A 19,930-nucleotide genomic window follows, 5' to 3' on the forward strand; every position below is an offset into this window, starting at 1 on the left:
TAGAGACACACAGATGGAAGAGAGAGGAAACAGAGAGCAGGCTGATTGACTCCTACTATTTTCTAATGTAATGTATGACTTTATTGATTATGTGCTATTTTGAGTAACTGTTTATATTTATTATCTTTTATTAAGTAAATTCATTTTTGTTTATTCAATTGTCGTGTGAGCATTTATTTATTCATCACAATTTCCTTGAACCTTAACAAAACAGGTATATAAAGTGGTTTGGTGGGCATTTAATTGTAGGACTTCTCGGGTAACAAAAATTTGGAAAAATGTAATGGGGGTACAATTGGTGACATCTAATTTTATTCCAGGGGCTGCTGACAAAAGGGAATTTGAGGTAAAAATGCATTGTCAAGATACCACAACGGAGAGGGTGGGGTACTTTGAAACTTGGCCCTGCCATTGATGATTCAGCAGTGACGACTGATTCCACTACCATGGGCTGCAGAAGAAAAGAATGGTGTATTCTTGGTCTACGGTAAACGTTCTGTGTGCCTTTATTTTATTTTGCACGAATGCCTAACACACACACACACAAAACCTAATCTAGGAGCACAACAAATATTGAGATTTTGATCACTGTGACCCTATAGACTTTATCACAGTGATCAAAAGTCAGAAACCAATAGAAAAAAATCCCTTTTTTTAGGCCCACGGCTTCCAGAGTTGGCGCTTGCGTGGATTAAGATCTCAGCTAGGCCAAAATCCCAGTCTGCTCAAGCGCCGTCTCCAGCTTCATGAAAATGTTCGCCATGAAAGCAATGCACTTGGCTCTGCGTCACCGCTGACACCGGACTCGCAGCATCGCATAGATGGGGCACCTCCTTCTCCCATCCAGGGTCCACAGCATTACCCCACTTCTGCTGCCACTGGCTTCCTGAGCAAGGGAACATGCCTCCTGTGATGCCGCTCCATGGCCGCCACCCCTCAGGCAAGACCTTAAATTCAAACTATAAGATGAACCCCATTTTATAAAAATTTTGTTTTTCTTATTTTCCTCCACAAAATTTGGGGTGCGTCTTAGTCCGAAAAATACAGTATGTATTCACTGCAGCAATGCTTACAGCAGTCAGCCATGTCATAACCATGCAATAGTAATTTTTTATTTCTTAGAAATGGAGAGACTTCACATACATACGCAGACCTCATATGTGAAGCTTTATTCATTCATCCAATGTCATCCTTTGCTGCTACTCACAATTTCAGGGTCATCTTCTTCAACGTCTATTGTCTTTCCTTCTTTTTTTAAATGCTTCTTTTTTTCTTTTACCTAAACAAAAAGAAAGAAAAAAATCACCATCATCAGATGGCAAAGAGTTGTACCTCTTTTGGAAAACCAACTTTAAATAGAAGAGGTCCTGGGAATTAAATGACCACCGCTCCAATTTTTAGCCCTCTCAACCAGCGATGAGCAGCCACTCATTTAGTTCTGTATCGCATTGTTTTGTTGAGAACTTCAGAATGGGAATCCCTTTTTTGGGGGTACCTCTACATTAGCTTTTTGGTGGAGAGTTCAAAATGAAAGACCCTCTTCCTCCAACAATGGTATAACTGGGAATGTGAAGAAGGGGGTTGTACCGCTGGGAAAACCATTACAGAAAACTTTTCGCCAATTTTAGCAGGTTAAACTGACCACATCATGGAATAGTGATGACTGTGTCATTTAAGGAGTCAAACTGTTGAGAACATATAGTGTTTGTGCATGGCTGCTGAACATATGCAGTACAGTGGCCAAGAGGTTAAAAGGGTGGTCAAAACGCACAATTAATTGAATCCTAAATGTACATTTAATGCAATAATTAATCTCTTTTCTTAAGTACTTTAACTAAATATTTTGAAAAACGCTGCTTTATTTATTTATTTTTTTACTTACTTTCTGTTTTGATGATGCTTCATTTGAAAACCCTCCAGTGCATGTTGGGATACTCAAATTTGCCATCAGAAGGCAGAGGCTGCAGTCACTTCCATAGTCACTGCCCACACTATGAAACAAAGCTTCATCAGTGACGTCCGTTTCAGGAGCTGGGTTAGTCCTTGCTCTATTGGGCATGTGTCAGTCGTCAATTCCGACATATGCTCAGTAGGATCTTGTCACTGCGCAATATGAAGAATGACAAAGCGCTCTCTTACTGGCTCTGAGAAGTGATGAGCCAGCTATAGAGAGCACTGTCAGAGAGTAATGTAAGAACATTACCCGGTGGGCAGGAAAAAGCAGAGACCAGCTCCATCCCTGTAATTGCGAGGAGGCACATAGTCACTGTGAACTGAGAAGAATACACTGAAAAGTTCCTACTGAGCATACATCAGAAATAACAACCGACATATGCTGAGTAGTGCAGGGACTAGCCCAGCCCATGAAAAGGGCGTCTCTAATTACACTTTGTTCCAGGGTGGTCACTGCCACAGCCTCTGCCCTCTGATGATGGCTTGAGTATCCCTGCATGCACTGGGTTCCCAAACAAAACATCAAACAGAAAGTAAAAAAATTAAATAAAGCACTTAAGTTCTCAAAGTATAAAAGAAAGACATGGTTGGGGGGGTTTGCGTGGCGATGTAGTGGAGCCAGGAGGACGCGTCTCGGAAAGCTCCCAGTATCCTATCCTATATCCTGCATTTTTACCACCCAAAGTGGACTCACCCGGGCACCGCTGTGGATCCTTGGGCTCCTGGGGACCTCCGGCTCCTGAGAAGTAGTGGTGCACGACTCCAGCTGGAATAGTACCGGGAGAGCCCAGATGGGAGACGGAGCCAGCAGAGGACGGCGGCAATTTTCTGCTGCATGACTTAGCTGCCGGAGGCACAGCGCAGGAGATTCTGCATCAGGGGCGGCTGGCTGGACGACGCATTAGTCTCACGGAGGTATATTGAGGGGAAGATGCGGTGTGAGCTCTGAGAAATGAGCCCTGTGACCCCTCATTAATGATATTGGTGGCTTGTTGGCACCTGCTAATTGCACATATATTAGTGCTTTCACTTTCATTTACACTGCTGTAACTGGGAGCTGAGGGTGCTGTGACGATCTGCTGACAGTGCGGAGCACCTGTCTGCATATTGAAATCTGTTATAGGTCTGTCATTATCATCATTAAGGCCATGTTCACACGATCCTTTTTTTGATCCTTTTTTTTTCAGGTCCTGATTTGGAAAACCCGCAGTGCAAAACTGCACTGCTGATTTTCCTGCAGTTTCTTCTGCAGATTCCTCTGCGGGTTTTCAACAGCACTTTCCTATTGGTGCCTGTTGAAAACAGGAGCTGAATCCGCAGAAAGAAGTGACATGGTACTTCTTTCTTTCTGCAGGCAAATCCTCGCGGATTTGCCTGAGAAAAAAAGGATAGTGGGCACAGCGGTTTTTGTTTTCCATAGAGTAACACTGGACTGTACCCTGCATGGAAAAAGGACCTGAAAAAAAAGGATCAAAAAAAGGATCGTGTGAACATAGCCTAACTGCTTGGAAGCTAAGGCTGCTGATGTTGCATCAATTTGCTGGCAGTGTGTTATAATAGACTACATGCTCTCTTTGTACTTTCACTTCCCCAGTTTCTTGGAACTGAAGTCATAGATAAGGCAGTAGCCTGTATCATATTTGCAAAAGACTTGTGCAGCGGACTGGGCTAGATACAGAGCCTACTGGGTTGTTTTGTTGCTCTGCTATAGACTGTCTGCCTTGCTCCATTTTTTTTTACTGTTCCTAGGAAATTACACTTTTATTTCATAAAGGTGCTGCTACGTTTGGGAACAGAGAAAGAAGAGAATATATATATACTTAACCAACCTGTTGGTTCTCATAAACGTTAATTATGAACCGCTCAAAGAGTTCGGGGGCGGTTGAAAAACTAAAAGAGTTTGCTAGATCTGACCCCCCTGACAATTCACGATCTCTCAGAAATAATCCTTGAAATGATAAAGTTGAGGAGCAGAGTAAAAATCGGGCTTCTGACACTGAAGAGAGCGGAGATCAATAAGCTTTAACTTTAAAGCAGGCATCTGGAAAATTAATGCAAGCTGTATCTTTAACTAGAACATCCTTGACTGGGAAGATAGAAGAGGTACACTATGAGGTGGGACTTCTTCGACAAGATATGCAAGCCATGAGGGGGCGCATTACGGAGGTTGAATCGAGGGTGTCCCGCCTGGAAGATAACCGTGCACCTATGGAGACTAAACTGACAAAGGTGGCCGGTTCCATAAATGGCTGGAGACAGAAGGCGGATGACTTAGAAAACAGGATGCGCCGGAATAATATCCGAATCATCGGATTACCAGAACATTCAGAAGGACAGCGACCTGAGCAATTTTTGGAATGGTGGCTCAAAGACACTTTAAGAGATGAATTTTCTCCAACATTCTCTGTGGAAAGAGCTCATAGGGTCCCTACAAGACCTCTCCCTCCGGGTAGTCAGCCATGGCCTTTTTTGGAACGTCTTCTCTATCTTTGTAATTTAGACACTATCCTCCGTATGGCAAGGCAAAAAAAGTCCCATTAAATTCAATAATGCTACAATATCAATCTCCCGGACTTCTCTATGGAGCTTCAAAAGCAACGGGCTCAATTCATGGAGATTAAAGGTACCGTCACATTAAGCGACTCTGCAGCGATATCGACAACAATGCCGATCGCTGCAGCGTCGCTGTGTGGTCGCTGGAGAGCTGTCACACAGACAGCTCTCCAGCGACCAACGATGCCGAAGTCCCTGGGTAACCAGGGTAAACATCGGGTTACTAAGCGCAGGGCCGCGCTTAGTAACCCGATGTTTACCCTGGTTACCAGTGTAAATGTAAAAAAACAAACACTACATACTTACATTCCTGTGTCTACTGCGTCCCCCGGCCTCAGCTTCCCTGCACTGTGTAAGCGCCGGCCCTAACAGCAGAGCGGTGACGTCACCGCTGTGCTTTGCTTTACGGCCGGCACTGACACATTCAGTGCAGGAAGCTCTGAGCAGCAGCCAGGACGCCGGGGGACGTGACAGACATCAGAGGGTGAGTATGTAGTGTTTTTTTTTTTACTTTTACAATGGTAACCAGGGTAAATATCGGGTTACTAAGCGCGGCCCTGCGCTTAGTAACCCGATATTTACCCTGGTTACCATTGTAAAACATTGCTGGCATCGTTGCTTTTGCTGTCAAACACGACGATACACGCCGATCTGACGACCAAATAAAGTTCTGAACTTTCAGCAACGACCAGCGATATCACAACAGGATCCAGATCGCTGCTGCGTGTCAAACACAACGATATCGCTATCCAGGACGCTGCAACGTCACGGATCGCTATCGTTATCGTTGCAAAGTCGTTTAGTGTGAAGGTACCTTTAGAAACAACTTAAGATAACAAAATATTCTATACTCAATGATCTACCCAGCTCGACTCCGAATTGTTTATGAGGGTTCCTCCGTATTTTTTACAGTCTCAGCAGAGGCCGAGGAGTGGCTGCGCTCCATATGGGAGCATTTGGAAAGAAGCCCTGATATGTTTACCCCTGTCCTTATACGGGTACATTGGAAATGGAACTCTTTATATTTGGATTGATAGGAGCCCTTTCCACCAGCGTCCAATATAACAACAATACCGGACACTGTGGTCAGTGAAGGTACCCTCTTTTTTGGAACGCGGCAGGAGCATGAGATTATGCTCCTTCTTGAACTTTATTTTTTTTTTCTTGTTTTAGTTCTGTTAGTTAGGGTTTATATAGATCCTGCTGCCAAGAAACCAATTAAGTTATTTGTAAAATTTAAGTTTAACTTGTGTGTCGGTGTATATCCTATCTGGATGAGGAAACATGAGATCTGAAACTATATGTATGACCTGGAATGTGAGGGGTCTTAAATCTCCTTGAAAGAGATTTGAGGTTTTTTTCCCAGTTCAAGGGTCATTCATCCTCACATTGTAGCTCTGGTCGAAACACATCTCTCCAGAGACGGGCCACTGTGTGCAGAAACCATGGTGCAATGGTTCATTCATGCATTTCACACTAGCTACTCTAGGGGGGTGTCCTTTTTGATACACAGGGATGTTAGATGGGAGGTCAAGGAAGCTCGAAAAGATCCTGAGGGTTGTTTTGTTTTTGTACATGGGTTGGTAAATTCAAAAGACTATGTTATAATATGCATCTATAATCCACCTCCAGCTAATATGACAGTTATAAATTATCCTGATGCACATGTTATATGTATGGGGGATTTCAACCTAGTTATGGATAACTGCCTTGATAGACTCAGGGTGGACGATGGAACCTCCGGGGTGGACCTCTCTCCAACTCAATTGTGAATATTCAAGGAGGGTAGTGGTTGGATCTGTGGAGGTTGCGCCATCTAAGAGGATGTCTGGCTTCTACAGTATCTTATATTAAACGGGCAACATCAAAGGAGGATGATGATATGGAAAAATGTCTGAGGGATTCCGAAACAATATATATAACTAATCAAACGAATGAAAACAAAATCGAGTGGTTGACCTCCCATAGGTTATATACCCAATATATGGACACCAAATCCAAACGTAAATTATTATTTACCCGTCAGTCATATTTTGAACTAGGAAAACAATCCAGCAAACTACTGGCATTTATAGTGCGCCAATATAATACATCTAATACCATACTTCAAATTCGAAAACCAGATAATTCGATCGTAACTTCAACAGATGACATACTACACTATTTTCATGATTACTATAAAACATTATATAGTTCCAAGGCTGGCTTTAACACCTTAAAATGTTTTGATTATTTGTCAGACATAAAGTTTCCTACGTTAAGTCTCACTCAACAAGCCTTTCTAGACGCTGACTTCACTATAGAGGAGATAGATAGAGCTATGATGGATATGGCTCTGGGTAGGCACCCGAACCAGGCAGACTTCCCACAGAAGCATATAGGAAATATCAGGACATTCTAGCACCACTTCTTCTGAAGGTATTTCAGGGGGTCTGGGGGAGGGCTTCTTTACTGGATTCCCTTTATGAGGCAAATATAATAATACTTAAGAAAGAGGGGAAGGACCCCCCTTAAGTGTGGATCAGATCGCCCCATATCATTAGTAAATGTGGACTATAAAATTTTCACTAAAATTCTGGCTACTAGACTAAATTCGGTAATATTGGAAATTATACACCTGGACCAGACCGGCTTTATGCCTGGAAAAAGTACTTCCATTAATATCAGGAGGATTCAATCAGTGGTTCAATACAGTTCTCTGGAGCAGAATAATAAATGGGCCCTGGCCTCGCTAGATGCAGCTAAAGCCTTTGATTCTCTTGAATGGTCCTTTTTGTCAGCATGTCTACAAAAATATAAATTTGGCCCTAAATTCCAGAAATGGATTTGCACAATATATATGAAGCCAAAGGCTTGAATAATCATAAACTCTGTATCAGGGCTGTTCTATTTGGCGAGGGGAACATGTCAGAGATGTCCCCTCGATCCGGCCCTGTTTGCTCTTGCGATCGAGGCACTAGCAATACGATCTACTTCTTCTATTGAGGATATTAAAATAGCTGACCGCCTGGATACTATTGGCTTATATGCTGACGACATGGTAATATTTATGGATAATATAGAAGAAACACTACCACATGTAATTGCCATCAAGATGATCCAATTATAGATAATACACCAATCATACCTAACCCCTTTACGGTTATTCAGAATGGGACGATCTCAATCTTCAGAATGTTTAAGATGCCATGTGATGGACGCAGACTTTATACATAGGGTGTGGGAATGTCCAGTTATTCTCTCCTTTTGGAATGAGGTAACCTCGTTGTTGACCTCTCTTATACATACTCCTGTTCCTCTTAATCCATTAGTATGCTTATTTATTGCACTGGAGTACACTGGCGTAGCTAGAGCTTTTGCCGCCCGGGGCTGTTCCCGAGTTTGGCGCAATCCCCCCTATTGCCGTCACTCAACGCAGGGCGCTGCCCCCTCAGCGCTGTTTACCCATGAAATCCGGCGCCTGCGCTGTGTATCGCTGTTTGGTGCAGGCACAGAGAGCTCTGGCCGTCTGACGTCACAGCCAGGCTTGCAGACTGTGCCTGTGCGGCGAGTACGGCCGCCCACCTTGGTAATCCCAGTCCCGCAGTGTGTTATGCATTATGCAGAGTGCGGGGCTGGGATTCAAAAGCCGGGCGGCCGCACAGGCGCAGTGTCCAGCATTGCCCCAGTGTTCAGCATTGCCCCAGTGCGTCCAGCAATCTGCCCCAGTGTCTCCAGCATTGCCCCAGTGTCTCCAGCAATCTGCCCCAGTGTTCAGCATTGCCCCAGTGTGTCCAGCAATCTGCCCCAGTGTCCAGCATTGCCCCCAGTGTGTCCAGCAATCTGCTCCAGTGTCCAGCATTGCCCCCAGTTTGTCCAGCAATCTGCCCCAGTGTCCAGCATTGCCCCCAGTGTGTCCAGCAATCTGCCCCAGTGTCCAGCATTGCCCCCAGTGTGTCCAGCAATCTGCCCCAGTGTCCAGCATTGCCCCCAGTGTGTCCAGCAATCTGCCCCAGTGTCCAGCATTGCCCAGTGTGTCCAGCAATCTGCCCCAGTGTGTCCAGCAATCTGCCCCAGTGTCCAGCATTGCCCCCAGTGTGTCCAGCATTGCCCCCAGTGTGTCCAGCATTGCCCCCAGTGTGTCCAGCATTGCCCCCAGTGTGTCCAGCATTGCCCCCAGTGTGTCCAGCATTGCCCCCAGTGTGTCCAGCATTGCCCCCAGTGTGTCCAGCATTGCCCCCAGTGTGTCCAGCATTGCCCCCAGTGTGTCCAGCAATCTGCCCCAGTGTCCAGCATTGCCCCCAGTGTGTCCAGCAATCTGCCCCAGTGTCCAGCATTGCCCCCAGTGTGTCTAGCAATCTGCCCCAGTGTCCAGCATTGCCCCCAGTGTGTCTAGCAATCTGCCCCAGTGTCCAGCATTGCCCCCAGTGTGTCTGAGTCAGACATAAAGAAAAAAAAAAAAAAAGTAAAATCCTCACCTCTCCCGTTCCCAGCGCAGGTCCGGTGCACTCAGCGTCTCTCCGGCTCTGCAACGCTCAGGACAGAGAGGCTGAGCGCGCAGTGATGACGTCATCGCACCCTCTGCCCTGAGACGTCGCAGAGTCAGAGGGCGCCGAAGACGCTGCAGCTGCCGCAGGAACCAGGAGAGGTGAGTATTTTTAGAACGGGGGCCCGATGCCAGCGCTGGTCGGGGGGCCCTGGTCGTGGCGGCGGTCGGCGCCGCCCGAACATTTAAAGGGCCCGCATCTCTCTTTTTTTTTTTTTTCTTCCTCCTCCTCCTCTCTGGGTCGGACCCGCCACCGGCATTGTGCCGCCCGGGGCGGCCCGCCCCCCCCTTCCTACGCCACTGCTGGAGTAGAAGATATGGGGACACCATGTTAAGATTTTCTTGCAGGAGACGCTTTTCTTGGCTAGGAAAATGTTAGCCTTACATTGGATGAGCAGTTTGTGTCAATCCCTTAGGGTATAATTGAATTTACCAGCTCAATCCAAGCTCTATGAGTGGACACTGTATCAGAGTAGGAGACGCTTGGGCAAATTTAATAAGATTTGGGACACGTGGAATTCCTCACATCTTACTATATTAGCACGTAGATAGTGGTCTGGTATTATTTTTGATAGCTGTGGTAAAAATTTCATTGATTCACACTTTATACTATCATAAGGTTATTAACACTACGGAAATTTGTTCTTGGCGGCAGGGTAGTAGTTGTAGTTTTAGTTTTTCTTCCTTAAGAAAAAAATAGAGTGTTGGTTGTATGGTATCATTCTGTGTTATGTATAACCCCCAAAAAACATAATTTTGTACTATGAGTCTCTTAATTATTTCCCAATTGTTCTATAAACCTCGTGGGAGACTATGGACTTGAGGAATTGAGGTTTGTGCATATATTTTACTGTGTAGACTTGCTGTCTTCCTATAATTTTCTTTCTTTTTACGATAAGCCTGTATGCATTATATTGGTTATATATGTACATTGCTTTTTTTGGTTGCTGTTTAATAAACGAATTAAAAAAAAAACTAAAATAAAAAAAAAACAATAAAACAGTTGGATCGCATAGTGAGGCAGCAGTACAGAATTGGCACCGTACCCCTGGCAGGTAGTGGCTACATACCTGCCTATGGTGCCCGGCGCTGTTCTGTGCCAGCAGAGTGATAACAGCCCCACTGCCTCTGCTGATATCAGGGCGTGACTAATGACATCATGCTGACTGACAGCTGGCTCCCCCAACATGAAGGTATGTAGCAACTACCCTGCTAATGTTTAGGCCCTTTTTTTTTTTTTAATAAAGTCATGGATATCCTTTTTAACCCCTTCATGACCCAGCCTATTTTGACCTTAATGAAAATCATTTTTCTTTCCTCAAAAATGATGTTTTAGCAAGCAATTTTTTATTTTCACAAGGGTAACAGGAGAAATTGGACCCCAATAGTTGTTGCCCAGTTTGTCCTGAGTACACCGATACCCCATATGTGGGGGGAAACCACTGTTTGGGCACAAGTCGGGGCTCGGAAGGGAAGTAGTGACGTTTTGAAATGCAGACTTTGATGGAGTGGTCTGCGGGCGTCACATTCCATTTGCAGAGCCCCTGATGTGCCTAAACAGTAGAAACCCCCACAAGTGACCCCATTTTGGAAACTAGACCCCCCAAGGAACTTATCTAGATGTGTGGTGAGGACTTTGAACCCCCAAGTGGTTCACAGGCGTTTATAACGCAGAGCCGTAAAAATAAAAAATAATTTTTCATTCCTCTAAAATTATGTTTTAGCAAGCAATTTTTTATTTTCGCAAGGGTAACAGGAGAAATTGGACCCCAATAATTGTTGCCCAGTTTGTCCTGAGTATGCTGGTACCCCATATGTGAGGGTAAACCACTGTTTAGGCACACGTCGGGGCTCGGAAGGGAGGGAGCACCATTTGACTTTTTGAACGCAAGATTGGCTGGAATCAATGGTGGCGCCATGTTTGGAGACCCCTGATGTGCCTAAACAGTGGAAACCCCTCAATTCTAACTCCAACACTAACCCCAACACACCCCAAACCCTAATTCCAATTCTAGATATAACCCTAACCCCAACACACCCCTAACCACAACCCTAACCCAACACACCCCTAACCCTAATCCCAACCCTAACCCTAACCCCAACCCTAACCACAACCCTAATCCCAACCCTAACCAAAACCCTAACCCCAACACACCCCTAACCCTAACCACAAGCCTAATCTTAACCCTATTTCCAACCCTAGCCCTAATTCCAACTCTAACTCTAATTCCAACCCTAACCCTAAGGCTATGTGCCCACATTGCGGATTCATGTGAGATTTTTCCTCACCATTTTTTAAAAATCCGCAGGTAAAAGGCACTGCGTTTTTTTGCGTATTTACCGCGGATTTCCAGTGTTTCACCTGCGGATTCCTATTGAGGAGCAGGTGTAAAACGGAATCCGCACAAAGAATTGACATGCTGCGGAAAATACAACACCGTTTCCGCGCGGTATTTTGTGCACCATGGGCACAGCGGATTTGGTTTTCAGTAGGTTTACATTTTACTGTAAACCTGATGGAAAACTGCTACCAATCCGCTGCGGATCCACAGCCAAATCCGCACCATTTGTGCACATAGTCTAATCTAACCCTAATTCTAGTTCTAACCCCAATTCTAACCCTAGCCCTAATCCTAACCCTAGCCCTAACCCTAGTGGGGGAAGAAAAATATATATTTTCTTTATTTTTATTATTGTCCCTACCTATGGGGGTGATAAAGGGGGGGTTCATTTACAATTTTTTTTATTTTGATCACTGTGATAGGTTTTATCACAGTGATCAAAATGTTCCTGGAACGAATCTGCCGGCAGATTCGGCGGGCGCACTGCGCACGCCATTTTGGAAGATGGCGGCGCCCATGAAGAAGACGGACGGACACCGCGAGGCTCGGTAAGTATGAGGGGGGGAGATCGGAGCACGGGGGGGTGGGGTGGGGGAGATCGGAGCACGGGGGGGTGGATCGAAGCACGGGGGGAGCGGACAGGAGGACGGAGGGGAGCGGAGCACAGGACGGGGCAGAAAGGACGACTGGGGAGGCGATCGGTGGCGGTGGGGGGGGGTCAGATCGGGGTCTCCAGCCATGGCAGATGCTATTGCAGCATCAGCCATGGCTGGATTGTAATATTTCACTATTTTTATAGGTGAAATATTACAAATCGCTCTGATTGGCTGTTGAAAGTGAAACAGCCAATCAGAGCGATCGTAGCCACAGGGGGGTGAAGCCACCCCCCCCCCCCCCCCCCCCCGGGCTGAAGTACCACTCCCCCTGTCCCTGCAGATCGGGTGAAATTGGAGTTAACCCTTTCACACGATCTGCAGGGACGCAATCATTCCATGACGCCACATAGGCATACCTCGCAATATGATTCTCCTCATTAGTATGATTACGGTAATACAAAAATGTCCAGGATTTTTTAAATTATTTTTGTGGTGAAAAAAAAAAAACATGGTATATTTTTGGGGTTGTGTTGCCATTTTCTGAGACGTGTAACATTTTCACTTTTCGTCAGTGGAGCTGTGTGATGGATTACTTTGTGCGTGGTGAGACATTTTCTTACCATTTTAAGATAGATTTAGACATTTTGATCGCTTGTTACAGCGTTTTTGTGGCATTGCAGCGACCAAATAAACATAACTTTGTTGTTCTTGCAGCAACCAAAAAAACATAACTTTGTTGTTCTTTGTTTATGGATCAGATTGTTTTTATATTTTGATAGATCAGACTTTTCTGAATATTTGGCTATAACACACGGAAGTATTTTTTTATTATCTATATTTTTAATAGGGGTCGAGGGGTGTGCCAAACTTTTTTTTTTTTTTTTTAAATTTTCACTGTTCTTGTTAGCCCCCTTAAGAGACTTCAATCTAGCACAGTATTGCTGTATATAGCAAAAATCAAGGTCTCCTATGAATCCTTGATAAAGGCAGAGGTCAAGGGAGCTCCGATATGACAATCATGGGGGTCTTCAACAGACCCCATGCTGTCAAAGCAACCCATCGGTGACCTGCGATAACATCATGGACATGCTGATGGGAGCGTAGAATAACTCGCCCCCATGGGGGAGCGCTATTAATGCTGCAGTCAGAATTTGACAGTGGAGGAATTACAAGGTTAACAATTGCGGGTGTTAGGCCGGCGTCACACTGGCGAGTTTTACGGACGTATGAAAATACACCCGTAAAATACGCATAACACACGGCCCAATGATTCTCTATGGCCCAGCTCCTATCAGCCGTATTTTACGGATCCGTATTATACGGTCTTCTACGGCTGTACAAAATCGCAGCATGCTGCGTTTGTCACCGTATTGCGCAAAAAAATCACCAATGAAAGTCTATGGGGGCGAGAAAAATACGGATTACACACGGACCAGCAGTGTGACTTGCGAGAAATACGCAGCAGTGTTCTATAGAAAAGCCGGTAATTCAATTGCCGGCTTTTCATTTCTCCTTCACAAACCCGACATGATATGAGACATGGTTTACATACAGTAAACCATCTCATATCCCTTTTTTTTTGCATATTCCACACTACTAATGTTAGTAGTGTGTATGTGCAAAATTTGGGCGCTGTAGCTTGTAAAATAAAGGGTTAAATCGCGGAAAAAATTGGCGTGGGCTCCCGCGCAATTTTCTCCGCCAGAGTGGTAAAGCCAGTGACTGAGGGCAGATATTAATAGCCTAGAGAGGGTCCATGGTTATTGGCCCCCCCTGGCTACAAACATCTGCCCCCAGCCACCCCAGAAAAGGCACATCTGGAAGATGCGCCTATTCTGGCACTTGGCCACTCTCTTCCCACTCCCGTGTAGCGGTGGGATATGAGGTAATGAAGGGTTAATGTCACCTTGCTATTGTAAGGTGACATTAAGCCAGATTAATAATGGAGAGGCGTCAATTATGACACCTATCCATTATTAATCCAATAGTACGAAATGGTATTAAACACACACACATTATTACAAAGTCCTTTAATGAAATAAAGACACAGGGTGTTGTAATATTTTATTATTCTCTTAACCCCTTCCCGACCTGTGACACAGCGTATTCGTCATGAAAGTCGGTGCCAATCCGACCTGTGACGCATATGCTGTGTCACAGAATGATCGCGTCCCTGCAGATCGGGTGAAAGGGTTAATTCCTATTTCACCCGATCTGCAGGGAGAGGGGGAGTTGTACTTCAGCCCAGGGGGGGGGGTGGCATTGCCCCCACGTGGCTACGATCGCTCTGATTGGCTGTTGAAAGTGCAACAGCCAATCAGAGCAATTTGCAATATTTCACCTATGAAAATGGTGAAATATTATAGCATCTGCCATGGCTGGAAATCATGTTCTGCCCCCCCCCCAATCTCTTCCCCAGTCGTCCGTTATGTGGCCCGGTCCTCTCCGTCCTCCTGTCCGCTCCCCTGTCCTCCTGCCTGCTCCTTCCTTGCTCCGATCCACCTCCCCTGTGCTCCGATCCACCCCCCGAGCTCCCCCCCTTACCCCCACATATTTACCGAGCCTCCCGGTGTCGGTCCGTCTCCTCCCTGGGCGCCGCCATGTTCCAAAATGGCGGGCGCATGCGCAGTACGCCCGCCGAATCTGCCTGCCGGCAGATTCGTTCTATGTACATTTTGATCACTGTGAAAACCTATCACAGTGATCAAAATAAAAAAAAATGTAAATGACCCCCTCCCCTTTATCACCCTTATAGCTAGGGACAACAATAAAATAAAGAAAATATATATATTTTTTTTTTCCCCCACTAGGTTCAGGGTTCAGGGTCAGTGTCGGGGTCAGGGTCAGGGTTAGGGCTAGGGTTAGGGTTTTCTGGTCCTCTGTGGATTTTTCCATAGCACATTTGATAAATTCGCAGTGTAAAACCGCAGCGGACTTATCGCGGATTCAACGTGGTTTTTCTGCGGATTTCACTGCGGTTTTACAACTGCAGTTTTCTATTGGAGCAGTTGTAAAACCGCTGCGGAATCCGCAGAAAGAAGTGACATGCTGCGGAATGTAAACCGCTGCGTTTCCGCGCAGTTTTTTCCACAGCATGGACACAGCGTTTTTTGTTTCCCATAGGTTTACATTGAACTATAATCTCAAGGGAAACTGCTGCGGACCCGCAGCTGCGGAAACGCTGCGGATCCGCAGCGTTTTCCGCAGCGTGTGCGCATAGCGTTAGAATTAGGCTATGTGCACACGGTGTGGATTTGGCTGCGGATCCGTAGCGGATTGGCTGCTGCGGATTCGTAGCAGTTTTCCAACAGGTTTACAGTTCCATGTAAATCTTTGGAAAACCAAATCCGCTGTGCCCATGGTGCGGAAAATACCGCGCAGAAACGCTGCGTTGTATTTTACGCAGCATATCAATTCTTTGTGCGGATTCCGCAGCGTTCTACACCTGTTCCTCAATAGGAATCCGCAGGTAAAATCCGCACAAAAACCACTGGAAATCTGTGGTAAATCCGCAGGTAAAACGCAGTGCCTTTTACCTGCGGATTTTTCAAAAATGGTGCGGAAAAATCTCACACGAATCCACAACGTGGGCACATAGCCTTAGGGTTAGGGATGGAATTAGGGCTAGGGTTGGAAATAGGTTTAAGATTAGGCGTGTGGTTAGGGTTATGGGTAGGGGTGTGTTGTGGTTAGGGTTGAAATTAGGGTTGGGATTAGGGTTAGGGGTGTGTTGGGTTAGGGTTGTGGTTAGGGGTGTGTTGGGGTTAGGGTTATGGCTAGAGTTGGGATTAGGGTTAGGGGTGTGTTGGGGTTAGTGTTGGAGTTAGAATTGAGAGGTTTCCACTGTTTAGGCACATCAGGGGTCTCCAAACGCAACATGGCGCCACCATTGATTCCAGCCAATCTTGCGTTCCAAAAGTCAAATGGTGCACCCTCCCTTCCGAGCCCCAACGTGCAACCAAACAGTGGTTTACCCCCACGTACGGAGTACCAACATACTCGGGACAAACTGGGCAACAACTATTAAGGTCCAATTTCATCTCTTACCCTTGTGAAAATAAAAAATTGCTTGCTAAAACATCATTTTTGAGGAAATAAAAATGATTTTTTATTTTCACGGTTCTGCGTTGTAAACTTCTGTGAAGCACTTGGGGGTTCAAAGTGCTCACCACATATCTAGATAAGTTCCTTGGGGGGGTCTAGTTTCCAAAATAGGGTCACTTGTGGGGGGGTTTCTACTGTTTAGACACATCAGGGTCTCTGCAAATGCAACGTGACGCCCGCAGACAATTCCATCAAAGTCTGCATTTCAAAACGTCACTACTTCCCTTCTGAGCCCCGGCGTGTGCCCAAATAGTGGTTTACCCCCACATATGGGATACCAGCATACTCGAGACAAACTGGGCAACAACTATTGGGGTCCAATTTCTCCTTTTAGCCTTGTGAAAATAAATAATTGCTTGCTAAAACATCATTTTTGAGGAAAGAAAAATGATTTTTTATTTTCACAGCTCGGCGTTGTAAACTTCTGTGAAGCACTTGGGGGTTCAAAGTGCTCAACACACATCTAGATAAGTTCCTTTGGGGGTCTAGTTTCCAAAATGGGGTCACTTGTGGGGGGGGTTTACTGTTTAGGCACATCAGGGGCTCTGCAAACGCAACGTGACGCCCGCAGAGCATTCCATCAAAGTCTGCATTTCAAAATGTCACTACTTCACTTCCGAGCCCCGGCATGTGCCCAAACAGTGGTTTACCCCCACATATGGGGTATTGGCGTACTCAGGAGATACTGGACAAAAACTTTTGGGGTCAAATTTCTCCTGTTACACTTGGGAAAATAAAAAATTCTGGGCAAAAAAATTATTTCTGAGGAAAGAAAACGTATTTATTATTTTCACGGCTCTGCGTTATAAACTTCTGTGAAGCATTTGGGGGTTCAAAGTGCTCACCACACATCTAGATAAGTTCCTTTGGGGGTCTAGTTTCCAAAATGGGGTTACTTGTGGGGAGTGTCTACTGTTTAGGCACATCAGGGGCTCTGCAAACGCAGCGTGACGCCCGCAGAGCATTCCATCAAAGTCTGCATTTCAAAACGTCACTACTTCCATTCCGAACCCCGACGTGTGCCCAAACAGTGGTTTACCCCCACATATATATCAGCGTACTCAGGAGAAACTGTACAATAACTTTTGGGGTCAAATTACTCCTGTTACCCTTGGGAAAATAAAAAATTCAGGGCTAAAAAATCATTTTTGAGAAAAGAAAAATTATATTTTATTTTCATGGCTCTGCGTTATAAACTTCTGTGAAGCACTTTGGGGTTCAAAGTGCTCACCACACACATCTAGATTAGTTCCTTCGGAGGTCTAGTTTCCAAAATGGGGTCACTTGTGGGGGAGCTCCAATGTTTAGGCACACAGGGGCTCTCCAAACGCGACATGGTGTCCGCTAATGATTGGAGCTAATTTTCCATTCAAAAAGTCAAATGGCGCTCCTTCCCTTCCGAGCCTTGCCGTGCGCCCAAACAGTGGTTTACCCCCACATATGAGATATCGGCGTACTCAGGAGAAATTGGCCAACAAATTTTAGGATCCATTTTATCCTGTTGCTCATGTGAAAATGAAAATATTGAGGCTAAAAGAATTTTTTTTGTGAAAAAAAAGCACTTTTTCATTTTTATGGATCAATTTCTGAAGCACATAAGGGTTTAAAGTGCTCACTATGCATCTAGATAAGTTCCTTGGGGGGTCTAGTTTCCAAAATGGGGTCACTTGTGTGGGAGCTCCAATGTTTAGGCACACAGGGGCTCTCCAAACGCGACATGGTGTCCGCTAACGATGGAGATCATTTTTCATTCAAAAAGTCAAATGGCGCTCCTTCCCTTCCGAGCCTTACCATATGCCCAAACAGTGGTTTACCCCCACATATGAGGTATCGGTGTACTCAGGAGAAATTTCCCAACAAATTTTAGGATCCATTTTATCCTGTTGCCCATGTGAAAATGAAGAAATTGAGGCTAAAATAATTTTTTTGTGAAAAAAAAGTACGTTTTCATTTTTTCGGATCAATTTGTGAAGCACCTGGGGGTTTAAAGTGCTCACTATGCTTCTAGATAAGTTCATTGGGGCGTCTAGTTTCCAAATTGGGGTCACTTGTGGAGGAGCTCCAATGTTTAGGCACACGGGGGCTCTCCAAACGTGACATGCTATCCGCTGAAGATTGGAGCCAAATTTTCATTCAAAAAGTCAAATGGCGCTCCTTCCCTTCCGAGCCCTGCCGTGCGCCCAACCAGTGGTTTACCCCCACATATGAGGTATCAGCGTACTTAGGACAAATTGGACAACAACGTTCATGGTCCAGTTTCTCCTTTTACCCTTGGGAAAATAAAAAAAATTGTTGCTAAAAGATCATTTTTGTGAATAAAAAGTTAAATGTTCATATTTTCCTTCCATGTTGCTTCTGCTGCTGTGAAACACCTGAAGGGTTAACAAACTTCTTGAATGTGGTTTTAAGCACCATGAGGGGTGTAGTTTTTACAATGGTGTCACTTTTGGCTATTTTCAGCCATATAGACCCCTCAAACTGACTTCAAATGTGATGTGGTCCCTAAAAAAAATTATTTTGTAAATTTTGTTGTAAAAATGAGAAATCACTGGTCAAATTTTAACCTTTATAACTTCCTAGCAAAAAAAATTTTGGTTCCAAAATTGTGCTGATGTAAAGTAGACATGTGGGAAATGTTATTTATTAACTATTTTGTGTCACATAACTCTCTGATTTAACAGAAAAATTCAAAATTTGAAAATTGCGAAATTTTCAAAATTTTCGCCAAATTTCCATTTTTTTCACAAATAAATGCAGAAATTATTGACCTAAATTTACCACTAACATGAAGCCCTATATGTCACAAAAAAACAATCTCAGAACCGCTAGGATCCGTTGAAGCGTTCCTGAGTTATTACCTCATAAAGGGACACTGGTCAGAATTGCAAAAAACGGCAAGGTCATTAAGGCCAAAATAGGCTGGGTCATGAAGGGGTTAATCCAGCTGAAGACCCTCGTTCTGTAACAAAGTAAAAATAAAAAATCAACAATATCTCATACCTTCCGATGATCAGTCACGTCCCACGAAGTAAATCCATCTGAAGGGGTTAAATCATTTTACAGCCAGGAGCTGTGGTAAAGCACTGCTCCTGGTTGTAAAACCCCCAGGAATGAATGGATTGCAGGGGACTGACCTGTATTTACCTTGAGTTGCGGTGATGCGCCCTCTGCTGGATGTCCTCATATGAACTCGAGCGTGGGAACTTTTACCAGGCTCCAGTTCATGAGGACATCCAGCAGAGGGCGCCTCACCGCAACTCAAGGTAAATACAGGTCAGTCCCCTGCAATCCATTCATTTCTGGGGGTTTTACAACTACGAGCAGTGCTTTAGCACAGCTCCTGGCTGTAAAATGATTTAACCCCTTCAGATGGATTTACTTCGTGGGACGTGACTGATCATCGGAAGGTATGGGATATTGTTGTTTTTTTATTTTTCCTTTGTTACAGAACGAGGGTCTTCAGCTGGATTAAGAGAATAACAAAATATTACAACAACCTGTGTCTTTATTTCATTAAAGGACTTTGTAATAATGTGTGTGTGTTTAATTAACCATTTTGTACTATTGGATTAATAATGGATAGGTGTCATAATTGACGCCTCTCCATTATTAATCTGGCTTAATGTCACCTTACAATAGCAAGGTGACATTAACCCTTCATTACCCCATATCCCACCGCTACACGGGAGTGGGAAGAGAGTGGCCAAGTGCCAGAATAGGCACATCTTCCAGATGTGCCTTTTCTGGGGTGGCTGGGGGCAGATGTTTGTAGCCAGAGGGGGCCAATAACCATGGACCCTCTCTAGGCTATTAATATCTGCCCTCAGTCACTGGCTTTACCACTCTGGTGGAGAAAA

At 44.9% G+C, this 19,930-nt stretch overlaps 1 protein-coding gene across 2 annotated transcripts in view; it reads right to left on the minus strand.

Moving 5' to 3' along the window:
* Positions 1 to 19,930, minus strand: part of DNAJC8 (DnaJ heat shock protein family (Hsp40) member C8) — a 325,593-nt gene that overhangs the window by 98,796 nt on the left and 206,867 nt on the right. For both annotated transcript variants that reach the window (XM_077295590.1, XM_077295591.1), the window contains exon 6: positions 1,208 to 1,279. In XM_077295590.1, coding sequence (XP_077151705.1) covers positions 1,208 to 1,279 — 72 coding nt within the window. The remainder of the gene's footprint in view (positions 1 to 1,207; positions 1,280 to 19,930) is intronic.

Source organism: Ranitomeya variabilis, chromosome 3 (genome assembly GCF_051348905.1).
Source record: "Ranitomeya variabilis isolate aRanVar5 chromosome 3, aRanVar5.hap1, whole genome shotgun sequence".
NCBI lineage: Eukaryota > Metazoa > Chordata > Amphibia > Anura > Dendrobatidae > Ranitomeya > Ranitomeya variabilis.